This window comes from Gracilinanus agilis, chromosome 2, assembly GCF_016433145.1.
Source record: "Gracilinanus agilis isolate LMUSP501 chromosome 2, AgileGrace, whole genome shotgun sequence".
NCBI classification, from domain to species: Eukaryota; Metazoa; Chordata; class Mammalia; order Didelphimorphia; family Didelphidae; genus Gracilinanus; species Gracilinanus agilis.
In genome coordinates this window covers 652,891,791-652,918,915 of record NC_058131.1, presented here as the reverse complement: position 1 = coordinate 652,918,915, position 27,125 = coordinate 652,891,791, and the positions used below count along the sequence as shown (strand labels likewise).

General features: G+C 39.0%; 1 protein-coding gene across 1 annotated transcript in view; it reads left to right on the top strand.

Annotated features, from left to right (window-relative positions):
- Positions 1-23,381, top strand: part of WDFY4 (WDFY family member 4) — a 403,065-nt gene extending 379,684 nt beyond the window's left edge. The window contains exons 58-62 of the mRNA XM_044665777.1: positions 2,604-2,783; positions 10,571-10,753; positions 14,430-14,511; positions 21,380-21,491; positions 22,878-23,381. Coding sequence (XP_044521712.1) covers positions 2,604-2,783; positions 10,571-10,753; positions 14,430-14,511; positions 21,380-21,491; positions 22,878-22,944 — 624 coding nt within the window. The 3' untranslated portion in view covers positions 22,945-23,381. The remainder of the gene's footprint in view (positions 1-2,603; positions 2,784-10,570; positions 10,754-14,429; positions 14,512-21,379; positions 21,492-22,877) is intronic.
- The last annotated feature ends 3,744 nt before the right edge of the window (positions 23,382-27,125 follow it).

The following is a 27,125-nucleotide window of genomic DNA, read 5'->3' as shown; positions in this document are numbered from 1 at the left end:
CCATTCATGCCTCTTGGCAAGACAAGGAGTTGGAGAACAAGCCTCATACATTTTTCTTTCTGAGATGAAGATGGATCCAACTTCTCTCCATTTGACCTTATTTGGTACCTGAAGAGTTCATACAAGGAGAAAAGAGACACTTGTCCCTTACCTTTTGAAGCTCACAGCTCATTGTATAATTTCCTTACAGAGAGAGTATGCCCGTAAACTAGATCCTTCTTCTAAGCGACATGTATTTCAATTGTTAAAGATCAGTTTCTCTATACTTTGATAATGTTAAATTAAATATCTACTGCTCCTTTGGTCTCTATGCAACCCATGGAGTGTAGGTTGCCATCTTTGTCTTGCTATGAATGGCCCAACAGTTTATTTTGGAACAACATATCAAAGATTTTGTTATATGAAGTTGTTGGGTATTTTCCCTCTAAGTACAGATGGACAGCCTTGGTTTTTCTGAGTTTATTTGTGCCTCTCTTTGCTGGTTCTGCCAGCTATTCCCTGTTATTTGCCAATCCTGTCAGTTTAGGTCAGTTCAGAATCCCCAGAATAACTTTTAATTAATGGCACAACTCCTAATTACTATAACCATTAAGAGCAGGTTATAAAGGAAAACATTGGAAAATTGTATTAAAATTTATTTTTTCCATAGGATCATAGGGTATAAAACTGGAAAGAACCATCCAGATGAGATTATCTAGTCCATCCTTCTCATTTTATAGATGACCTAGGTAGTAAGTAGCAATGCTGGAATTTGAACCCACAGACTGACTCCAAATGTAGTTATTTCTCAATTATAGCATACTGCACAGCAGACGTTTGTTGCTTTGGCAGGCTGATGAAGCCAATGGACTCCTCAGAATACTATTTTGAAATTCATAATAATAATAAAATACATAGGTTTTTGGAGGAAACAATATTGAAATGTTTTTGTTAAAATATTTGTTTAAAAAAACCAGGTTCTTGGACCTCAAGAATCTTTGATATAGAAGTGATGGTCAATGTAGGTTTTTCTAATTTGAACTAAACAGCTGTGGCTTCAGGATCATACTTCAACTACATCCAACTCCAGAAAAAGAGAAAATATTTTGATGAAGTCAGAAAGTCTTAAAGGTAGAGGTCAGACTCAGGCCAGGGCAAGTGGGGCAACCCTGGTGATGACATTAGTGTTTAAATGCTACTGTCATAACAACCCAGGTAAACAGCAAGATCCCGTATGTCACTGCCCATCCAAACTATGCAGTCCACCCAGGGAAGACACCAGAATGACACTGGATACTTGGCTAAATTTCGATAAGACAGACACTAAAGATACTCATATGATTTCATGCATCTATAACTAGCATGAGCACTGCAACTGCTCCCAAGAGACAGAGCAGCCACCAAAAATTCAGCTGTGACAAAAAAAAAAAAAAAGGAATGATTTCCATGCTCAGAGGTTAAAAGAAATCAATAAATAGGATTCATGACAATCAAGGAACAAGGTTGATGAAAATTTATAATGATCTCTGTGTGTCTTCAAGTGTCTGTATGTGTGTGTATTTAAGGGTGTTTTGGTTCGTTAAGAATCTTTTAGAAGACACCTACATTCCACCAGCCAGGCACTATTGGAATATACCCCTTATTCCCTCTGGGTTTCAAGTTTCTCATCTGTCAAGTGAACATGATGGTCCTATTAATGTTTTGCAGAGTTGCCCTAAAGAGGAACAACTGTTCTCCTTTGCTCTATGCACTCCTGGAAACAGATGGGGGCTAAAAATTCATATAATATTCCCCTTTGCTGCCTTGACTACTTCCATTCACATAAACCTTTGGTTCCAATTCAATCCAGTTTTTTTTAAAACCCTTACCTTCTGGCAATATTGTATTGCATACAATATTGTATATTGGCTCCAAGGAAGAAGAACAGTAAGTACTAGGCAATGGGAGTTAAGCAACTTGACCAGCTAAGGCCAAATTTGAATCTAAGACCTTCCATCTGTAGGCTTGGTTCTCAATCTGTTCAACCACCAAGTTGCCCTTCATTCCAATTTTTGGGTGAGTGAGCCAGTCAGAAATTAAGTTAAGAAACCTTGTGAAATGTTCTTCACCTTCTACCCAAAGTGTGGAGGGAAGACAAAATGTTTTCTCCTGTCCTCAAAGCAGATGAGTAAATGGACCAGAAAGGCATCTTACAAACATTTAAGACAAATTAACTTTTGAGAAATCCCATGTTGTGAAGTTTCTCCCTTGGGTTTATCTTCCCAGCCAAAATGGCCTTTCCAGGATAATATGAGCTCCTTCAGGGTAGAGACTATTCATTTTTGGCTTTATATCCCCAGAGTCTAGCATACCTCATAGACAATTAATAAGAATTAACAAAAGCCTTTCCCCAAAAGCTTTTTCTCTTTCATTACTCAGATATATTTCCAGTAATCATATCCCCTACTTTGTCCCTTTGGATCAAGAAAAAATGAATACTTTTTTTTCTTTGTTCACATTAAATATATTGAGTTGAGTGGAATGGGTCTGAGAAGTGGGAAAGATTTATGTCAGAGTAACCATATTGAGGGCTAGGCTAGATGGACTCCTCTCGAGACTTCTTGGATTTATTTGTCTCTCCCCAGGTGCTATATGGACACACAAAATCTGTCACCTGCCTGGCAGCATCAATGACTTACAGCCTCCTTGTGAGTGGCTCCTGTGACCAAACTTGCATCTTATGGGACTTGGACCATCTGATGTATGTAACCCAGCTCCCTGCCCACCGGGCAAGCATATCTGCTGTTGCCATCAGTGACTCCACGGTAAAGTCTTCATTTATCATCTTTCTTTTGACATATCCATGAACATTTCATGATAACTTAATGGGTGCTTTTTCCAAAGAGAAACATTTTGAGACAATGATGAATTGATTTTCTTTTCATAGGGATTACTAAGAGTATCCTTAATGACAACGGGCTACATTAAAAGGAGGGTTCTTGGTTGAGAAACTAAGTAGAAGCATGGAGGCAGTTGGATTATTATTATTGTTATTATCATTATTATTTTAATTTGAGCCTTATTTGGGGGTATCAGGTGGGAGGATGAAAGAGAACAGTGAGCCTCGTGGCTACCAGAAAGCAGGGGAAAAGATGTCTAGCATTTAGTAGCTTTAATACGGCTTGAAAGTATGTGATTTTTATGTGACTTGGTTTGTCCTGGTTGGATTTTTCCCCCCGACATCAATGAAAGGCAGAAACACCAGATGTGACTGATTAGGTGCTTGGCCACTGTCAGCAAGGCATGTGTGGCCTGACTCAGCAAGCTCTGGGCTGTTTCACATACCAGAAAATTATCCAGTCCCCATTCCCCTCTCTCTGCATTCTAATCACTGAGAGGGGGCTCTTCCTTGATCCCTTAAAATAAGAAGCATCATTCCACATCTGAGCTAAGAAAGGGCACCAAGGGGTTAAGAGATTTCCTCATCAAGCTGGGTGTCCAATTAGGAATGGTAAGACTCCCTGAAGATGAAGATTTCTCTGTAGATATCATGTTTGGCTTGGCTCGTGTTCAGCAGCCCTGCCTAACCCCGAACTGCACTGTATCCATCCCAGGATGGCATGCATTGTTCTTATTTCATTCTAGTGCCTTCCCTCTGGTAATTATTTCCTATTTATCCTGTACATAGCATGCTTGAATATATTTGTTTGCATGTTGTCCCCCTTTTTAGACTGTAAGTTCCTTGAGAAGTTCCTTTGCCTCTTTTTTGCATCCCCCAGTGCTTAGCAAAGTGCTGCAACACTGCAGGCACTCTGAATAAATGTTTATTCATTGATTGATTTTGACTCTAAAAGAAATTAATAAAAACCATCTGTTTCAGTTCTGCTTGCATTCCTGTCACAAATTTGGTGGCATGGCTTATGCGAAGAAGCAAGTTTGGAAGAGAATATGTTAATGTAAGAAGATATTTGTTCCAGCTGCATGGAAACCTTTCAGAGCTGACTGGGCTCCTCCCCTGCCCAAGGCTTTTGGATAGCTTTCTGCACTGGTTCTCCCTTTTTCCAGCTTCCTTTCCTTGACTTCAATCTCCTCAATCCCATAATGTCAACGTTTTTCCCTTTCTCCTATTCCCATCTTCCTGAATTGGATGAGTACAGAACTTACTCCTCACCCAGAAGTCTTTTTTGTGTCCTAAATTTTTTTGTGGGAACTCTTTGGCTTCAGGTGAAGCCAAGAGTCCCCCTTCAGAGAATACTATTTTAAAATATAGGATAAATATATACATATTTATGGAAATACATATATGAAATAAAATATATAGGATTACAAAGGAAGTCAATTACACTGAAATAGTTATTAAAACACTAAGAAAGAAACAAGAAATTCATGATCCCCAGTTTAAGAACCTCTCTATTATATATATATATATATATATATATATATATATATATATATACACACACACACACACACACACACACACACACACCCTTAGAGATTATGAGAATAGCAACTGGAGCCATCCCTAGTTCCCAAGAATACTGCCAGAGGGAGGCACAATAACTCACCACTTCCAATGTGGCACATTCCCTCTGACTAAGGAGTAGTACAAGATACTTGGATGAGGGGAAAGTAGCTATATTGGAAGGTCTGAATTTGGGTATGGAAGAGACTCTTGAGAACTTCTCACTATCCTCAGAAATAGTATGTACCATGAACATTCACATTAGAATGTGTACCATGAGGGTGCAATCTAATATTGCCTTTTGTGTCCCCAGTTGTATAGTCCAGTGCCTTGCAGATAGCAATAATTAATTGATTGATGGCTCTACTTAGCAGTGCAGCTGGCTATCTATCCTCATGAGAAATGGTTTCTGGATGTGGCTCCCACAGATTTGCCCCATGATCTAAGTCTAGTCACTTGACAGAATTTTAGAGTTGGAAAGTCCCTCAGATGTCATTTCATCTCATCTAGTCCATGAATAGAAATAGGAAATCCTCTAGTTCACTATAGACTGACAAGTAGGGGGGGAGAGAGAGAGAGAGAGAGAGAGAGAGAGAGAGAGAGAGAGAGAGAGAGATGGATAGATAGATAGATAAATGGATGGATGGATGGATAGATAGATAGATAGATAGATAGATAGATAGATAGATAGAGATAGATAGATGGAGAGAGAGATGTCATTTTTAGACCTCTAGGGAGGAAAAACCAGATACCTGCCAACGTAGTCCATGCCTATGGATAGAGCCATTTCTTTTGGCATTCCTCCTTATATCAAGACTAAAACTACTTCTCTTTAACTTCCACCCACTGTTCCCAATTTTTCTTCGGAAATAACCAAGCAGAACAAGCCTAGTCCCTTGTCACTACCAGTTGATTGCCATTCAAGTAATTGAAGATAGCTCTCATTCTCTCCCTTTCCCCCATCCCACTTCAGGTCTTACCTTCCCCAGGTTAAATATCTTTGATTTTATCAATTGATCCTCATATGATATGACTTCAAGGCCCCTCACCATCTCTTTGCTCTCCTCTAGACCCATTCCAGCTTGTCAATATTTTTTCTAAAATGAGGCACCTGGAATTAAATATAATATTCCAAATTTCTCTGAGCCTCAGTTTCCACAGCTATAAAACAGAATAAAGAGTTCTTTATTCTAAGGCCCTTATGGCAAGTTGTAAGTCAGTTTGCTCAGCTTCTTGCCATGAATTTCTCCCAGAAACATATATTCAAATCTGCAAAATAAAGAGTTGCTCTATGACAGGTTTCTACTGTGCTTTAATAATGCCTGAATAAAATAATCTCAAATAAAACCAGTGTAGGTTTTATTCATTTCTTTTATTTGTATTCAGAGATTCCTCAGAGGAATCTCTGTTATCAGGAGGGATCAATTAGGGTCTTGGCTACCAAGCCTGTTCTCAGTGGAAACAGAATAGCAGACTGAAAAGTCATAGCTGAATTGGGAAGAAGAGGGTAGATATAGTCTCTGCCTACCCCCACCAATTCTGATCCCTAAGTAGCAAAGTACGGAAGTAAATGTATTGCTGCTATATCCTTACCAATACCCAGCCACTCTGAACAGTCCAGGGCAATTGTTGAATCTTGTATTTTTGCCTCAGTGATTTTTAAAGGCCAAAACAAGAGTTCCAAAAATCTTCTGGCCCAATCTTCTGGCCAGGGTCTTAATGCAATGGTGCAAAAAGTAGGATAATGGAATCTATATTAAAATACTCAAAGGAAGTCAGCACACATTAAGTCAACAAACATTTATTAAGCACCTACTTAGGCACTGAGGTAAATGCTAGAGATTCAAAGAAAGAAAAAAGGTAGTCACTGTTCTTAGGAAGCTTGCAATGTAATGGGGAAAAGAAAATGAAAATTACTATGTACAAAGAAAATACATGCAGTATAAATTAGAGCTAATCAACAGAAGGAAGGCATTGGAATTAAGGGAGGATTGAGAAACGTATCTTGTAGAAGATGGGGTTTTGTTGGATATTGGATGAAGCCAGGGAAGCCAAGAGGTGAGACTGAGGAAGGAGAAATTCTAGGCAAGAGGGACAGTCAGTGAAAAATACCTGAAGAGGAGAGATGGAGTGCCTTGTGTGAGAGGAATAGCAAGGAAACCAGTGTTACTGGATAACAGAAAACATGGGAATGAGTAAGGTATAAGGAGACACAAAAGGTGGAAGAAAACCAGGTTATAAAGGCCTCCTACATTTGACTAGATCTTCTATGGAAGATTTATAGGATGGAGTGAGACAAGGGCCACACAAGTATGGAGAGATTACAGTGTACATCAGTGGAGATAAAGCTCACGCTAATGAGAATATGTATATATATTTTAAAATCAAGCAGACACCTTAAAAGGGTGTTACCATCAAACCTCTCCTGTATCAACTTGTTACTGATGCTTGACATTCTACTCATTCCTTTGAATTTAGGTATTGACCCATTTTAAAATTAGGAAGAAATGTAAGAGGCAATGCCTAGAATGTAAACTCCTTGCGGGAAGGAACTGCTTTATTTCAGTCTCCAGGATCTTAAATATCTAGCACAATGCTCATTGGTGCTTAATAGATGCATGTTGATTGATTGAATGATTGAGAAATTGAAGAGGAAAGACAATTAGGTAATATATAAAATATAACTCTTTGAGGGAAAGGGCTGTTTCATGTCTGCCTTTACATTTTCAGCACCTACAATAGGTAAGCAAATACTGTAATGAGTACTTAGCAAATGCTACAAAACAAAAAACTAGTTGGTCCAGTGGATGGATCCCTGGGCTTGGAATTGTAAGACTTTTCTTGAGTTGAATCTGGCCTCAGACACTAGCTGTGTGACCCTAAGCAAGTCACCTAACACTGTTTGCCTAAGTTTCCTCATCCATAAAATGAGCTGGAGAAGGAAATGGCAAATAACTCTAAATATCTTTGCCAAGAAAACACCAAAATAAGGTCATGAAGAGTTGGACATGGCCCAAATGACTAAATAATGCTTGTTGATTGTATGTTAAACTGAATCAAGAGAAGAATCAAAAACTAAAATGTCAACCCATTGAGTGCAATGACTTTAAATTCTATCTTTGTAATCCCAGAACCTAGAAAAGAATCTGGCCCATAATAGGTGCTTAATAAATCTGTTGATTGATTGATTGATTGATTAACTAGCCCACCATATCTAGTTATCATCTACCAGAAATATTCTAATGTGAACTAACTGATCCAGTCTTTGGCAAGCAAAAATAGAGCAAAGTTTTAATGAGGAAAAGGGAGAAGAAAGATTGGTCCAGAGCAAAGGACACCAGCCCAGTAAGAGGACTGCCTTCACTGACTGATGCTAAAGATTTTATTCCTGGAAAGAGAAAGCCTGACATGGCAGCAATAAGTTGTACTGAAGGAAGATCACCACCAGTATGGAGAAGGGTCCTAAAAAAAGAAATGGATGCAGACTGAAGACATCATTGGTTCTAGTTCTCTCCTAGGGCCAACTTGCTTTTCCTCCTTTATAGATATTATGTCCATTCCCAACCAGTAATACTAGCTTAGAAGGCATCATCTCTGTTGGAGAAAAGGGCATGCCATTTCTCTGATCACTTTGTTCCATGATCCTTCAGCTGACATTAGCCAGGAACTGATAGCTATAATGGTGGAATTGGCAAGGCAGAGCTATCAGCTTCTGGAAGGAGGCTGAGCTCTACTAGCATCTTTGTCGCTGGTCATTGAAAAAGGTACCATGTGAGAGGGCTAAAAGAGCTAAAGGAGGTGTGGGAACTCAGTGCCTCTCCAGACTCAAACTCCGAGCCATCCAAGCCCATTTTCAACATTGGTGATCGTTTTTTTTTTTAATTTTATTATTATTTTTATTGTTTCAAGTGTTTACAAATCCAAACAAAACAAGCATTTCCATATATAAAGAAAAAATATACCACACAAATAAAATTAGAGATTTCTCAGAAGTTTAACTTACACATCTTCTTATGTACATCATAGATCTCATCCACTAGTGTCCCAACCCTGCATCATATAGGATATTGTTATGGAGGCCAACATGTTCATATAATGGGTATTGCTGAGTCTAAGGGCATGTACACAGTTTTATAGCTTTCTGGGAATAATTCCAAATTGTTCTCCAAAATGATTGGATCAGTTCACAGTTTCACCAACAGTACCTTAGTGTCCCTGTTTTCCCACATCCCTTCTAACAATTGTCATTTTGCCCTTTTGTCATTTTAGCCAATTTGGTGGATGTGAGGTGATACCTCAGAATTATTTTGGTTTGCATTTCTCTAATTAGTAGTGATCTGGAGCATTTCTTCATATACCTCTATATGACTTTGATGGCTTCCTCTGAAAATTGTCTGTTTATATATTTTTCCCATTTAGCAATTGGGGGATGGCCCTTATTCTTATAAATTTGACAGAGTTCTCTGTATATTTTAGATATGAGATTTCTATCTGAGAAACTGTCTATAAACTTTTTTCCCAGCAACTGTGTTTCAAAGAAGCCTTTGCTGCTCTGGCAGGAAAACTCTCCCTCGTGATATAGAGAACCCTGGTCCAAGAGCAGGAATGAGGAGATGCTTTTTATTTTTTTAATTCAAACCAGATGTAGGCAGTTAATATAGTGAATGACAACAAAGTCCCATCCAGAGCACAGCAATGTGCTTTCTTCTCATCGATGTTTGCCAGTTCCTAGAATGCATCAGAGTGAAAAATTCTGATGTGGGTCCATGATAAAGGAGCTTGAGCAATGAGCTTCATCAAAGGCTAGGAAAAAGAAACAAACAAACTTGGACAATCATGACACATTGACAGTTTACATAGGGTGTAAAACCATCCTTTAGCATCTGGGCTTGTTCTCCAGTTTTTGTAGGGATGGTTTTTTTCCTTTTTCCCTTTAGGTATTTAATTGTTATCGTAACTACATGTTAGACAAAATGTGAAGGGTGGGCTGGAAGGTATTTTGGGTTCTTTGAGGGAGTTGAGGGTATAGGCTCCTTACAATTATTATAATGAACCAAATCCAATAGGGTGAAACTTAAGTAAAAAGGAAAACAAAAAAGTAAAGATTTGTATTTAAGTGAGGAAAAAAATAACTGTACAACAGAGAAATATGTGATTTGATAACAGCTGACTTAAAAGTGATGTTTTTATAGATTGAAAGCTCACAACCAGTTAGTAGTAATGTGTTGTTGTACCACATTTGGAGGAGGAGATTCCTTCAGATTGCATTGATAAGAGTTAATAGTTCAGAACAAAGGAAATGACATTACCACTGCATCTTGTCATATCATATCTGAAATATATGCTTTCTCATGAGCTTCATATTATATGAAAAAAGGCCTTAGCAAACTAGACCATGTTCAATAGGTAGTGAGAGACTACAATGGTGGAAAGAATTAGGAATGAGTATCTTGCGGAAGGAAACATTTGGTCACTATATTCAGATTCCAGACAAAATGCAAAGAAGGATGGGCTTGGATTTGGGAAGATCTAAGTTGAAATCCTTCCTGGAACCCTTACTAGCTATGTGACTCTGGGCAAGTCACTTAAGCTATTATATATAAAAATAGGAATAAAAATAATACCTCCCTCCTAGAGTTGTTGCGTAGGGATTAAATAAATGATTACATGTAAAGTATTTGCAAACTTTAAAGCATTATATAAATGCCAATTATTATTTTTATTATTCCAGTTCCAAGTCCTATGATCTGAAATACTTGAAGAATTCTATGGAAAAGGAATTAGATTCATTATGTTTTGAGTCCAAAGGAAATTAGGACCACTTGGCTGAAGTTAGATTCAGGCAATTTTCAATTCTATATACATAGGGAAGAGCTCCTCATTGGGTAGAGCTGTCCAAAAATTGAATAGACCAGCTTGGCTAGGAAGTGGGTTCCAGGAGCTGAATGACCACTGGTCAAATGTGTAGTGGAGAGGGTTCATACTTTGCACAAGGGCTAGACTAGATGACTTCTGGAGACTTTTCTAACTCTAAACTTCTCTGATCCTATGATCCATGCATCTATCAGAATCCTCTAGGGAAATCCTAGAGATAACATTATTTCAGTGGGCCATTTTGAACAATCTGCTTTTGTTTTTGTATTGCAGGGAGATATTGTCTCTTGTGCTGGAACCCATTTGTATCTATGGAACATTAACGGTCAGGCTCTGGCAAGCATCAACACTGCCTGTGGGTCCCGAGGAGATATCCAATGCTGCTGCTTAGCAGAAGGAATGGACTGGGATGCCAGCAACGTCATCATCACTGGGAGCCGGGATGGCATTGTTCGAGTAAGTGCGACATGGGAAGGATGTGGCTTCTTGGCTAGAAATAGTTTCATCTCTGATCTGTTCATTTGCATTGACTAGGTCAAGCTCAGATTGTGGTATATTAATATTGAAACAAAAATATGAGTCGTCATGCAAAGAATCATGACTTCCTTGAATGAGACCAGAGGGCTGGGGACATGGATACACCTGGATGAATCTGAGCACTAAATAAAGATTACTTGCATCATGGAGTCCTCTCAGAGTCTTTAAACATGTGCTCCCCCATGATAGAATGCCTTTCCATCTTCACTATTTCCTTCTTTGATCTCTAGATTTCTTTGAAACACAAGTCAGGTACCATTTCATTTTCTTACAGAAGATCTTTCCAGATGCTCTGAGCAATCAATGCTCTCATCTTCTTGAGACCCCTTTAGAGTTAGCTGCCATATGGATAGCATGCTGGACTGAGAGACAGCAAGTCCTGAGTTCAGATTCAGCCTTTGATGCTACCGAGCTATGTCACTCTAGGCAAGTCACTTAACTACGATCTGACTCAGTTCCTTCCTTTATAAAATGGGAATAGCACCTATCTGCCTCAGGGCTATTGGGAGGATAAAATGACATATTCGTAAAACACTTTGTAAAACTTAAAGTGCTATGTGTTAGATATTATTATTATTACTTTACACATACAATGTCTTTTACTTACTTTTGCATATGCTTTATTATCCAAGAAGAATGTAAACTCCTTGAAGACAAGTGATTGTTTCATTTTTACTTCATGTTAGTTGTTGCTTATGTGTCTTGCATGTAGTAGGTACTTGCTAAATATTTGCCTAATTGAATTAAATCAACCCAAGTGAAGCAAACTGAGATAAAAATTTCCTTTAACTTTAATCTAGCTGTGTGTAGAGCTTAAGGCTCATGTCTTAGGGAGGCTGCCAAAAGCAGGGGCTAGCACACACACATACACGCACACACGTGTGCACATACACAAATATACATACATTCAGTGTGCTAATGAATATTTGGATAATGATGAATCATGGAGAGTTGCTCCGTGCTGCATAGTAAGTATCTCTGTGATGTCTTTTCCACCCCCTTGATTTGATGATTCAGTGAAATCTAATCCATAAGTAGGCTTTGTAGCCCAAGGAGGGATTTAATGGTGGACAAAGGTCTCCTCCTCCTAATGCAAGCTAAGAGCCATTTGCCCAGCAGCTTCTTTCTGTATCCCCAAAAAGATAATGAATATCGAAGAAGAGCATCCTATCAGATTTGTGATCTCGTTGAGATTTTGCCAAATGTTATCTTTGGAATGGAGCCATGTTCTAAGGCTAAAATGCAGAACACTGTGAGTTTTAGCCTCACTCATTCTTTGACCCTTTTGACCTCCTTTCTTGGTACCTCAGTTTTTTTCACTTGAAAGTATATGTCCAGAACCACATGACCTGAGGTAAGTCACTTCCTCTTTCAGGGACTCTGTTGTTGCCCTATGAGTAAAATGCAGTAAAACAGAATTTATTAAATCATATACCTGGCCTTTTCCCTCACTGAACAGTTTGAGCAACAATAAGAACCAAATCAAGTGGTTCCTGGGAGATTTATCAGTCTTTAAAATTCTAATTGACTAATCCTTAACTCTAGTCTTAGCTCCATCCTTAACTCATTTATTATTCAGTCATCTTAGTTATGTCTGACTCTTCCTGACCCGTTTTGGGGTTTTTATGGCTAAGATATTAGAATGGTTTGCCATTTCCTTCTCCAGCTTATTTTACAGACAAGGACAAATAATATTAAATGACATGCCCAGGGTCACATAGTAGTAAGTATCTGAGGCCAGATTTGAACTCAAGAAGATGAGTGTTTCTTGATTCCAGGCCCCATACTCTATCCACTGTGCCATCTTTCTTTTTCGTCCTTAGCTCATACAACCAGAAACTTGTCTTCATTGGCATTTTAGTCTTCACAACTAGCTCTCCCATCTCTGTGGGCAATGCTGGAACCCCAAGAGCATAGAATTTTGAATTAGAAGGATATTGGTTTGAATTTTGTATCTGCTGCCACTTATATCTACTATGAGACTTTGGGTGAGATACTTTCTTCTCTATCTTGGTTTGCATCTCTGTAAAATGCATGAATTGGATTAGGTAGGCTCATATCTTTTCCACCTCTATAAATCCTAAGAGACAGAATAGCACAAAACTTCTTAGTTTACAAAGATATCATGGAGCAATGGAAAGTGTTTGGATTTGGAGTCAGATTTGGAGTTTGAATCCTGACTGATACTTCCTTCTTGTATGCTATTGGGCAAGTCACCAAACCTCTATGAGCTTCAGCTTCCTCATCTATATAGTGGGAAGGGAGAGGTAGAATTTGGACTAAATGATTCATCTGAAAGAACCTTTTGACTAATAAATCTAATACTGAAAGAAAGAACCTTAACCAAAATTGAACAACAATTATATCTTCAGGAAGGGTGAGCACATTTGTGCTGGAATCATGAGGCATCAGCTCTCCCTACACAAACACACACACACACACACACACACACACACACACACACACACACACACACTATAGGTATAGGTTGCATTTTCTTTGTCTGAATACGGAAATTAATTTAATGAAGTCAATGACAAACATCTATTAAAGCCACATATGTAAAGCCAGATCATAGAATCATAGAAATTGAGAATTAGAAGAGTCCTCAGCAGCTTTCTAATCTAGAGATATCTAACTTGGGGGTAGCAGCTGTGACATTGATAAATGTTAAACAAAATAAATAAAACTGCAATGCAACATAGATAATGTTCATTTGTGGTTTTTTGAGTCAATATGTGGTCTGTAGGAACCCATTTCTAATTGACTGATACTACTGTTTAGCCCAATTCATATAAGAAAGGAATCTCTACTTTAAGATACCCAACAAATGGTCGTCCAATTTCTGCTTGAAGAGAGCTCCAAGAAGGGGAAATCCCTTGTCTTTTAGAGCACCACATTCTGCTTTTGGACAACTCTAATTGTGAGGAAATTTTTCCTAACATCAGCCCTAAATTGATCTCTTTGTAACTTCTACATATTTCTCCTCTTTGTTTTGCCCTCTGGGGCCAAGCTATTTAAGTTTAGTTTCTCCACATGACGGTCCTTCAACTACAGCTGGTCAACTACAGTCTCTCTCTATCCCTCAACCCTCCTCCAAGCTAAAACATGACTAGTTTTTTTTCTTTTTCTGCCATGAACTTTTTACCATCCTCTTTTCCTTCCTCTGGACTCTCTCCAGCTTATCAATATCCTTTTTAAACCCTGACATCCAGTATTTAGAAATCACTTTTAAAGTTTGCAAAGCACTTTGCATATGTTATCTCATTTGACCCTCAAAATAACCATGTAAGTGTTTTAATTAGACACACTTTACATATGAGGAAACTGAGGCAAATAGAGGTTAAGTGACTTGTCCAGAGTTACACAGCTAATGAGTGCCTGAGTCAGGATTTGAACTCATCCCTGATCCAAAATCCAGTCCATCAGATGATGCCCATTCAACCATCTGTGTAAATCCCTCACACTTAGCCCCAAACTTTGGGCTCCAAAAATGAGAGAGGTGAGTTGGCTTCCCTCATTATCCCCTCTAAATACATTGTCCAAGCCCCTGGGTATGTGCTGCTCTCTCATGCCTTCTCTCTCTCCTGCACAGATATGGAAGACCGAACATGTGAAGACATCTGGTCACGGGGCAGGACCTGAGACGCATACAACAGAATCTCCCGGACAGAAAGGTATTTGAAGTATTAGGGCCAACAGCATATTCTCACACTTCCTGCTCGAAGGAAAGGCCAATCTGCCTGCCTTTGAGGTGATGCAGCTGGAAGAACTGGGCCAAATGTGAATTTGGATACCAGGTAGAGCAGCTGCGGGAGCCAGCCAGCCCCCTTCCTCTCTGGGACAGGCCATAACCATGTACGGTTCTGCCTTCTTCCTTAGCAACATGGCGGGAGAAGCATAGAGTGAGTCAGTAGAGAACAGGCAGGAGACCCTGTAGCATCACCATAATTTCTTCTAGGGGAAGAAAAACATTTTCTTAATAGGAATTGCTTAATGCACATGAGCATCAGAGTTTTAAAAGACGTATTTTATTAGCAAGAGATTAAATCAAGTTCCTAGAATAACTCACTGCAGATCCCCTGTTCCCAGCAGAACACAGGATCCAGATCTCTTGTAGATGCCAGTTTGGCTCATCGTTCACTGTCAGCAGGAAGGGCACCACTGAATCTGGCTCGACATCCAGGGTCCGTCTCCCAGTAACCCAAACTCACCTACACAATATTCTGTTTCCAAAACAGGCATTACCCTAGGGCTAAAGCTGTTACTTAGTCCAGTATGCGTGTTCTCCTGGGGCCAGGAGCCCTGGCCTTTCTCAGGAGAGGGGCTCCATCCAGCTGGCTGCTGTCCTATGCAGCTGGGCTGCATGCATTCAGCAGGGAACGAAACTCCAGAATTCCTAGTTCCCTTAAAGGGCCATCTCTTCCTACACAGAAGAATCATTTCGAGTCCTTTATATGGAGAGAACATATTTCAAAGCCTTCTCCTATCCCAGCCTGGCCCAGTTTGCCAGCTGTTATACCATATCATTCCCTCTAGGAAAGCCACCTGTGGCTTGCTAAGCTGGAATGGTTGTGAGTGAGGCAATGAGTTCAACACCCACCTCCCCCTACCAGTTCTTTTCTGATCATTAACTCATATCCATAAAGTTAATTTATTTTAATGCCAACGACTAAAGACAATATAGAAGTAAGATCCCCTATGCCAAGTAGCATACACTGAATAAATAACTTCGAATTGAATCCTTTATCACGATGGAAAGAGATGTTCTGGGTAGTTGAAATTTCCAGAGACCTGAGGTATGACTACTGAGACGTTTAAAGTTTTACCCAGTTGTCATATTTTTAAATTATGCTCCATATATTCTTTCTCCATTATACAAAGTAGAAGAGCTTTGTTCTAACCTTTTTCTTGATTACATGGAGTTATTGAGAATATCACTTACTGCTTTACTAGGGTGAGAAGATTTGGTCTTGACCTTGGATCTCATTAGCAGTGAGGAAATTCTTTATCTATATATTAACAACTATTCTGTAACTTATAATTTCACAGCAGGAATTCTTAACTTTTTCTTAATGTCCTGGACTCTTTGGCAGTCAGTCTATAGAGTCTATGACTCCCTTCTCAGAATCATGTTTTCAAATGCATAAAATTAAATACATAAGATTATAAAGGAAAACAATTATATTGAACTACAATCATAGATAGATAGATAGATAGATAGATAGATAGATAGATAGATAGATAGATAGATAGATAGATAGATAGATAGATAGATAGATAGTAGCATTGGTATGGGTATAGATAAGAGATAGAGACAGATACACATTTTAATTTTAAATTCATGAATCCCAGGATAACATTTTTTAATTAGAAACTTACTTGGGGTATTAAAAATGTGAAATAATTTTCTCAAAGTCATATAGTATATGTCTGAGAGGATATTTGAACCCAGAGCTTCTTGTCTCCAAGGCTAGCTGTCTACCCTCTATACATCTCATTTCTCATACAGATATTGAATTGTTTTGTAATAGTGATTCTTTCAAAAGCTGCAAGGTTTTTTAAGGCTTTTTGATCATGTCCCAATTGTCCTCATACTTTTTTTTCTTTTTCTTTGCTGGTGATTATATTTTCTCTCCATATCAACTATCTCTTTCACTATGTCAGCTGTCTCTTCTGACTCTGTCACCCATCTCTTCTCAGGATATCAGCTTCCAGAAGGATTTCCTCTCCCTGCCAATAGCTTCTAATCTGTCAGGATCCAGTCACCAAATAAAACAAAATAACCAAGCTAGTTAAATAAATGATCTTCATTTTATTCATCATTTAAAATCAGTCAGTATTATACGTCTCAAGTAGGTTTTGTGACAAATTCTGACTCCTAATATATACTGGTTCTGGGACTCAGGGCAGGTGGTCTTTCATCTCCCAATGCCCTGGGACAGAGGTGTCAAACACAAGGCCACAGAGGCCCACAAGACTCCCAAGTATAACCAGAGAGAGATTAAAATGTAGTTCCTATCCAAATTTTTAATGAGTTGATACACTAGTAAAAAGAGAAACACATAAACAGGTGTGGTTCTCTGCATCAAATATGCAGCCCACAGAGATCTTTATGGATTGTGTATCAGTCTCCATTTCTACTTGAGTTTGATGCCACTGCTCAATGGGTGAAGGAAGCAATCAGTAGAACTATTATTCTGTGCCTAATTCTGAAATTGGCCATTAGGGAATAAAGAAGAACATAGGAGGGGTTAGAATTTGGGTCAGAGGAAAAGAAAGTCAAGCATGGACTAGCAAGTTCCCTAAGCTTGGGAAAACATTTTACCTGAAAGGGTCTGTAAATTTAATAAGAGTCAACTACGTGATATGGCAGCTGAAAAGGCTAATGTCATCTTTAATTTTTATGCCATCTCCGGTTATGTTAAAAAGAGATAGTGGACAGGGAGATGGTTTAGTGGATTTAGGGCTAGGTCTAGAGATGAGAGGTTCTAGGTTCAAATGTGTCCTCTAACACTTCCTAGCTGTGTGACTCTGAGCAAGTCTCTTGACCCACATTGCCTACCCTTACCACTCTTCTGCCTTGGAACCAAGACACAGTATTGATTCTAAGATCAAAGGTGGGTTTTTTTAAGAGGTGTAATGTCTAGGCCAAGGAAGAGACTAGCCCCACTATAATTTGCCTTTATCAGAGCACATCTTTAAAAAATGAGTTCAAAGCCACATTTTGGAACATACATTGATTAGCTGAGAACTAACCAAAGGATGGCAGCCAGACTAGTAAAAGGGTTTGAGATCATGCTACATATGATCAACTTCAACTGGAGGTGGAGTTGTTTAGTCTTAGGTATAGATGACTTCAAAGGGACATGATGGTGGCCTTCAAGTATTTCAACCACTGTATTATAGATGAGGAATTATATACAAGTTGTTTTTGCATTAGAGGACAAAATTTGGAGTAGCAGGATCAAGATGAAAATAAGCGAATTTATTCTTGATTTAAGAGGTTCCCTAACAACTAGCACAAAGTGGAATGGACTATACCATGGAGAAGGGAATTCTGCTTTGTAAGAGGTCTTCAAGAAAAGCTTTGAGAGCCACTTGTTGGATATATTGTAGAGAACATTCTTGTTCAAATAAGGGTTGTTCAGGTATTTGTTGGATAGTTTCCAAATTTGAGGTTCTGTCAATCATTGATCAGGCCAGATGGTGTTTCCCTAATGTTATTCTTTTTCTTCCAGTTATTTGCATTAATGCAGCCCATCCCCATGCCTAGAATCTTTAATATATATAGCACAGAGAACCAGGGTATCACTAATCTGCTGCCATCATCATTTATCTATTTACTTAGTCTCTTCAGAATGAGGTGTGGAATTCTATAGAAATAACTTTTGTTTATCAGCCTATTGCATGCTCCAAAGTACCAACCCATGTTGTTTTTAATTTTTTAATTTTAATTTTATTTATTTTTATTGTTTCACCTTCTGACTAAATAAGGTCATAAGTTTATAGGAACTAAATTTGGCAGGGACATTTGGGATTATCTAGTCTAATTGATGTGAGAGAAACACAACCAAGTTTGTAGTAGGATCTCACCCCAAGAATGGAAAACTGTTCAATCCAGAAGCAAGAAAAGAATTTTATTTGAAGAAGAGGTGGTTTATGGTGGTATCCTAGTTTGTAGAATAGTCTGGGAGCTAATCAGGTCGCTTTAGGGCTGATGGATAAGCCCAGGGCAAGTAGAGTAGCCTCTTCAGAGCAGATACTATGGAGTAGCAGCTCTGCTGTAGTGGGGCAGCTTCCATTGTAGAGTGACAGCTTCTACATCCTGTGGATCAGGGTTGGCATACTTATTGGGGTCTGGTAGCTTAGCATCTCCCTTTCCAAATTTAGGTGGAGGCTTGTTTTGGGATTTGTTGTCATGGGGAATAAGAAGTATGCACAAGATTGGGGGATTCTTCTGGAATGCCAGAGTCCCCAGTGTGCAGGACCCATGTTGCTCCATTGTCCACCTTGTCATCCTTTGTCAACACAGGAGAAGTCTTAATGCCCTTCTGGAGAGGGAACATGGGAGAGGATGTAGTACAATGGATAATGACTATAAATAATTATTTCTAAGAACAGAAAGCTGATGCCTAGGAGAGAATAATACAGATCCAGTACACAGAGTAGGTATTTGAACATTCTACAATTCATGCTTGACTGATGCTGAAACTACAGGCTTTGCAGTTGATGTTTAATGCTAACTAGTGAGAAATGCGAAATTTCAGAGTATGAGGGGGCTCGTTCCTTTTACTACCCACTGTCAGCCCACATTATAACCATTTCATTTTTACAGATGAGGAAACCCAGAGGTGAAGTGACTTGACCAAGTTACTCTCTTTAAAGGAAGAGATCAAGAAAAAGAAACAATGCCTTATTTATCTCCCTTAAACCCTTTCTCCTTTTCCATCTCTCTCCGGGGTTGGTAAGAGGGGAACTAGGAAAACTTACTGGCTTCTATTCTGGACAAGTATGTCTAAATGTGGTTATACTGTTGTAGACAGCAGTGTGGGCTTGTGGCATCATCTTAGGGCTGGGAATTGGGCTATATAAGTTAAAATTTCTCCATAAACCATTTTTGGTTCATATCAGTTTCCTCATCTGTCAAATGGAGACTAGACGATAATATTACTTATCTCATAGAGTTATTGTAAAGATAAAATTATATCTGCATGAGAATATAAAAATGCATGTAAGATAATATGACTTAATTAATTAATCAATCAACTGATGAAAAAAATGACATCATTATCTTCTCAGGTCTTCATGAGCTACCATAGCCTGACCACTTAGGCTGCCATTCAAATGAACTTATCAATCTGATTCCATTCCAGCAGGGGGCCTCCGGTACACACATTTTCTCCCCCATTGAATACTATGAGGTCACAGATGCTCAGAGGTCACTCCTATTAAAGGATCAGTGACGGGGAGGATTAAGATGTAAGGAAAGGAAGGCACTAACAAGCTAACAAAATTTAAGGTAGTCAACAGTTTAGAAATAACAAAACCAAGAACAGAATGCCCAGATCTATCCAGCTGCAGGTCCTGAAAGCCTGATTTAAAGGAAAGATCTTGGTACTTTCCCCTCAATATAGTGTGGATATAACAACAACAATAACATCACTAATAACAATAATAATTGTTTCTACTATTTATATTGCAAAGTGTTATACATATATTATTTCATTTAATCATTTGAAATCTATTAGTTCAATCTCAAAAACACAATATATGAATAATTATACATGTAGCCATTCCCTATGTGTGCCTTTTAGGGGGATTATTTACCTGGATGGTCTGTCTATACATTCTATAGATTTTACTGAAATTATTCTATAAGTATTCAAAATACCATACTTGCTTCATGCATGCTCAATTCGGATACAAAATGAGAATTGAATTACTATTATGTAGAATAATGCATTTAATTCATGAGTAACTCAGGGCAAGGACCAAGGACATTAAGCTCATTTCTTTCTGATTTCTCCCCCTTTTTTTTCTTTCCCCGTCCCCATAGTAGAAGATCATCAGTTGGGTGGGGAATAGAGACTGGACGTTCAATTGTATTGGTAGAGGGAACTCCCGTGTGAGAAAATTCACTCCATCAGTGCATGTCAGCACCATCTCTGAAATATATAGTCTTTGAGAATTGCCAATGCTGAGATATTAACTGTTCAGGGTTCCAGAGCCAATACGTGGGAGGCAGGACCTGAGTCCTTGTGACCTGGAGACCGGATGGAATGTCTATATGTTCCCCAATGCACAGCTCTCGGCAGTCCTTCCATCTGTCACCTACTTAAATGCACTTCCCAAGACTGGATGTCCCACTCACAGGCTGCCTTGCACCCCAGCGGGTTATCACTTACGTATGATCACATCCCCGACTCTGCAGTCGTGGTCTAATCAGAGCAAGAGTTAAAATGACCAAGATGGCTTCTGCGTGATTCTATCCAGCAGAATGTACCCACATCTCACTCTCCACATTTAAAAAAATAAAATTAATCCCCAAATGTAGTCATTAAAAAGATTGAAGTAACAATTATTGAGTTACATTTTTAAAAAATGTTTTCTGCATTTAATTATTGGTTCTGTTATGAGAGGATTTAGATAAGTTGATAATGCTGGCTTTATGTAATTTATTTTTACTAGGCAATTATGGGCTGCATTATATCCTGGCAGCAAGGTATTGTGGGGCATCTTATTAAGCATAGAGCCAGTAAACACTGATGAACAATTTTGCTGAACTAGGCATGCAATTTAGAAAGCAATAATACACAAATCCAATTTAGGACACAATTGATACAGCAGCACGTCAGCACATGTAACTATCATAGCCCACAAATTAAATTGGGATAGCCCTTTTTGCAACAGCACAGGCCAAGATTAAATATACTTCCCCCCCCCCCCAATTTAACAACTTGCTGACCACAAACATAAATACAGATGCGTGTGCATGGGGATACGCAGTTGTTTCTAAATATCTGTTTTTAAACCACCCTACAGGTAACAAGTGGGAAAAGAACCTGGCTTTGTGTCGAGAGTTGGACATCAACGTTGCTTTGACAGGGAAATCAAGTAAAAATAATCCAGCCATCACAGCGTTGGTCATGTCCAGGTAACTCGGGGCTCATTCCTTTGGACTTCCAGCAGAGGGAGTCTTTGCTGGCTCTGGGATGACAAGTAACTTGCATTTTCAGATGATTGTCTTCCAAACCCCCTTCTACCCCCCCATAGGATCATAGCTTTAAAGCTAGAAGAACTCTTCCATCCAAATCCCTCCCTTTTACAGAAGGGGAAACTGAGTCACTTGGCTAAGTCACAAGGATAGTAAACATCACAAGAGGGAAGGATTTGAACCCAGGTGCTCTAAGTGCTTTCTTAATTCTATTACCCCACCTCCTGTGGTCTTAGTCATCTCAGGTTTCTTCCTAAGCATGCTTAGGGTTTTTGATTTCCAAGGAGCTAGTTTTTTTTTTAATTTTATATGTATATATTTTGCACATATCTACATATTCATATACATATGTATTCACATATATAAGGGTGTATATTTTTATTGATGCATTTTATAACACTGTCAATTCCCCAAATCTCTCTCTCTCTCTCTCTCTCTCTCTCACACACACACACACACACACACACACACACACACACACACACACACACACAAATAGAAGCTTCTCTTATAAAAAAAGAATCCAAACAAATTAATACACTAACCATGTTGGACAGGGTATTCTTCATTGTGCACCTGTAGTCCACCACCTCTCTGCCAAGGGCGAGAAAATATGTTTCACATTTAATCCTTTGAAATTTCTTCATAGATCAGAATCCAGAGGCATAGCCTTCAGGGCAGAGTCCCTATCCTTCTGTGGAGCGAACTTCTATTTAATTATCTTACTCCCTAGTGGATAAAAATCATTTTGAAATGAACATCTTTGAATTTTCTTTCATAGTTCTTCTTATAGATTTAGGGGACAGGCAGATTGAGGGGAGGGAAGAAAAGGGGGACTAGGAGCCCAGAAAAGAAAAAGAGAATAGGTACATTATTCTGTGAGTCCACGGAATCTGTCTTTCAATATTCCTCTACTCTGCCCTACTCAAGGAAAAATGTATGATTGGCAATGATATTTATGAGGCAATCAGTAGGTGGAGCTATTCCACATAACCCAGCTCTCTCTGCACCCCCATTCCCTAAAATTGCTCTCTCTTGAATGAGACATGAATCTGGTCTTGACCATTTCTACCACTGAAGTTTTAAAATGTTCCAGCAAGAAGGATGGAACTACCCATGGCTTAAATTATCCCTACTTATATACCTGTTTATTACATACTTAAATTACCTGGAAGTAAAAGTGAGAATCATTGGCTTCTAAGACCTATTGATTTAGGTTAGGGCTGTGTAGCTAACTGTGTTCTTTTTATGTGCTTCTATCAGCAAAGAAAGATCCTCAAAGACCTAACTCCCTACCACTCTTCACTCTTTTCTTTTCTTTCCAAGAAATCAATCCAAACTCTTTGTTGGTGATGAACGAGGACGAATATTCTGCTGGTCCAGAGATGGATAGGAAAGCATGGCGAGCATGTGGAACTAATGGATGAAAAAAATTAAAAGCAATGAAGCCCCAGGATTACACACGTTATTTTCAAGAAACTAAGATAAAACCAGTGGAAGCCCAAGATGTGTGTAATATTTGAGGTCTGAGAGTAAGGTGATCATATAAGTTCTCTTCAATACTTGAAAACTCCACTGTGAATATGAAGATGACATGAAAATTACTGTCTTTCCCAATGTAATACCAAACTACCTATAATGTTTTTATTCCAATGACATGTATCCTTTATGGAGGTGAAAATGAAAGTTGAGTGTGTAAATGTGGAATCACTTTTGTGGGTTATATAGAATAAAAACTATGGTTTACTGGAAGCCAGAATATACATCTGGATTGCACATAAATTATGTCACCTCTGTAAAAGAGCTTTTCATAGTGAATAAAATTATATTCTTCCTGAAAACGAATGGGAAAATATTGAATAGTTTTTATTTTATTAAACATTTTCTCCCAAAGTGTTGCAATTGCATTAAGGTCATCTGAGTCAGTTTGCATTATCATATGATTTCTAATCCAAGTGGACCTGCTTTGAGTTTAATAGAGGATCCGAAGCTCCTGAGGAATCACTTTAGCCTTCCTTTGGTCATCTTGGCCAACACTGTCTCATATTTTCCCTACCCCTCCACCATGTTCCCAGACTTCCCTTCTGGAACAAAAACCTGTGGCAAGTTCAGCTGTACCTATGAGTCACATGAATGGAACAATGAAGAACTGACTGACTGACTCACTGAATGAATGAATGAATGAATGAATGAAAAGCACATTTATTAAAAGCTTACAATGTGTAAAATATTGTACTCGGTATTAGAGATACAAATAGAAAAGTCATACTCTTAAGGAGCTTCTATTTTATTGGGGGAGATAAAATATATGGGAGATTTCGACTGCCATGCAGATGGAAAGGTTCCCAAGGTCTTTAGAATATAGTGGTAAAGCAGATATTCTCTAATGTCCTTACTCCTATAGAAATCCTATCAGTTTCTAATACTGAACAATATGGCAGCTCCAAGAACTTTGGTGACAAGAACTTTATTTTCAGTTTTTTTCAATAGATGTGACTATAATATCTACAGGAGCAGTTGTGGAGCTGCATCGCCAAACGGGTGACTTCCCAAGGTGATGGCTGCCAACACTAGACTGGAAGCATTACTCTTCCAAAGACTTTTGGGTTCAGTGTTCGAGGATGTCTCTATTCAAGGTCTAAGGGGAAATATCAATGTGGTGGTTGAAGTTTCATCTTATGGCACATGCCATCTCCCATCTTTCCCTCAGTGCTATGTTGCTTCATGAAGGCTGGCTTGTCTATACTCTGAGAGGCAAATGATTGGCAGTGGGTGAGAACAGCTGGCCCCTTAACCATAATGATTTCTCTACTTAATGATGGTGGTCAGGGTGTTGATATTAATGTCTAATAAGAGCTACCTCCTTTCCCTCCACCAAAGTTCCAACTGCTTCAGCTAGCCTGACTCATAAGCTATACAAGACAGAATCTGATTTTGTAGGTCTCAATATTGCTCACTCAGTGTTGATATACAATGTGTAATGGGTACAAGTAACCAAATCATAAATTTTATACCTGTGCTCACCACAACTTCTCTCTCTTTCTCGCTGCTTCTTTCTCTCTGCCCTACTATGTATCTACTCAGCCACTGCAATTTCTACTTCCCTTAGCATTTCCTTAAAAAGAAGGTACTAGCAGCCAGGAGAAGAGAGTAGAAAAAACTAAGGATTGGGGGACACACAAGGAAAGGTGAGAAAGAGGTGGAATTTGAGCTGAATCTTGAAGAAAGCCAGGAATTCTAATAGTCTGAGGTTAGGAAGGCAAGTGTTCGTGGCATGGGGAACAGCTAGTGAAATAAATGTCATGAGCATGTATGAGGAACAGCAAATAAGACAATATGACTGGACTGTAGTGTGTGTATAGGGGACTAGATCATAAGAAGGATGGAAAGGTAGAAATTTTTGAAGAGCTTTAAATGCCAAAGGACTTTAGGGAGCCACTGGAGCTTACCAGATCATGGGATGACACTGTCTGATTTATACTTTAGAAAAATTACTTTGGCCACTATGTCGAGGATGGAATAGAGCAGTGATTCCCAAAGTGGGCGCCACCGCCCCCTGGTGAGTGCTGCAGCAATCTAGGGAAGCAGTGATGGCCACAGGTGCATTTGGGGGTGGCAAATAACTGTAAGGGGGTGGTGATAGTATGTGACAAGGGGCGCTAAGTAATATTTTTTTCTGGAAAGGGGGCAGTAGGCCAAAAAAGTTTGGGAAGCACTGGAATAGAGTAAGGAACAGATGTGAATCAGGAAGACCAAAGCTTTTAACGCAAGCAAGAAGTGATAAAGGCTAGGCGTGATGAAAAGATGAAAAAGATGAAAGAACTAGGGTGATGGCTCTATGAGTGGAAAGAAGGTAATGTATGTGAGTAAGAAGGTAGAGAAAGAAACTCTAAGATTTGGCAATTAATTGGATATGCGGGAAGATAAAGAGAGAAGTGAAGAAGATGACATTGAGGTTGTGAACATGGGTGACTGGAAGGATACAGGTGTCCTCAGCAGTAACTGGAAAGTTCAGAAGTGGATAAGGTTTAGGAAGAGATAATGAGCTCAGTTTTGGTCAAATTCTGCATGGAGGTGGTAATTGAACCCATGGCAGCTGACAATAAGAATGCTTTAATGTTTACAAAATATTTTGCATGTATTATTCTATTTGATCCTTACAACAGCCCTGTGAGGTAAATGCTAGTATTTCCCCCTTTTACAGATTATGAAACTGAGGTAGTGAGAGATTAAGGGACTGTCCCAGGATCAATCATACAACTACCAAGTGTCTGAAGCAGGATTCAAATTCAATTCTTCTTGAGGGCAAGTCCAGCACTCCACCCATTGAAAATACCTACCTGCCTGATTTTACATCACCAAGTGAAACTGTATTTAGAAAAAAGAGAAGAGGACCTTTAAGACAGTACCTGGGTGACTGTAGAGGGGATTCATACATTTGGTGGGCAAGGAAGTGACAAGGAATGGTTAGACAGGATCAGAATCAAGAAAGAGCAGAAGAAATATCATGGTCACCATACTTGAAGATTGGGTTTAGTTTCTGAATTTAATGAATAACTTCTGATAGATAGATAGAGACACAAAGAGAGAGAAAGAGATAGACTAATCCTAATAAACTAGACAAGAGGATAGAGAGGCAAGACAAGGAATGAGGCATGGCCAACCTGGGCTCCTCTTCAAAGTGAAAGTTACAAGAAGAACTTACTAGTGGGTGAAGGGGATCCAGCGATTGAGAGAGAAACATAATGGCTTTTTCTCTGAGATCATGTAGAACAGACATTTCTACATCATATTCTATGGGCTGAAGTACTGTTCGCTGCCTGAATAGGAATTCTGTCTTCAATATCTCTGACAATGGGTCATGCAGAGTCCATCTGAAGAGGTGGAATAAAGGGGAGGGTCCAGAAGAAGCCTGTTCCATTTTAGGACATGAAGTTTTTATTTACAATCAAGCCAAAATCTGCCCCTCTGCAATATTCACCTGTTGCACCTTTCTTCTGCCAGCTTGGGCCAAGCACATCAAGTCTAGTTCCTTTTTCACATACCAGTTCATCAAATACTTGTAGACATCTAACATTCCTCTGCCATGTCTTCTCTTCTCCAGGTTCAATAGGCTCAGCAATTTTTTTTAAATCCTTATCTTCTGTCTTAAAATTAATACTAAGTATAGGTTCCAAGGCAGAAGAGTGATAAGGGGTAGGCAATTGTGATTATGTGACCTTCCCAGGATCACATAGCTAGGAAGTGTAGGAGGTCAATTTTGAACCCAGGACCTCCTGACTCCAGACTTGCTGCTCTATCCACTGAGTTACCTAGCTTCTCACAGCAAATTTATATCCTTATATGGCACAGTCTACTTCTTCAGCACCTCTGGACATCCTCTAGCTTGTCATTGTCCTTTCTAAAATGTAATACTGAAAACTAAACATAATATTCCTTCTGTTGTCCAATCAGGACAATTTGCAGAACCTTCCTTTCCAGGTGATTCTTTCATGCTACATGTTAGCTAGTCATCCCAGTTTTGTGATAGATAGCGATAGATCTGACAATGCTGCCCATGTCTTCATCCAGGAC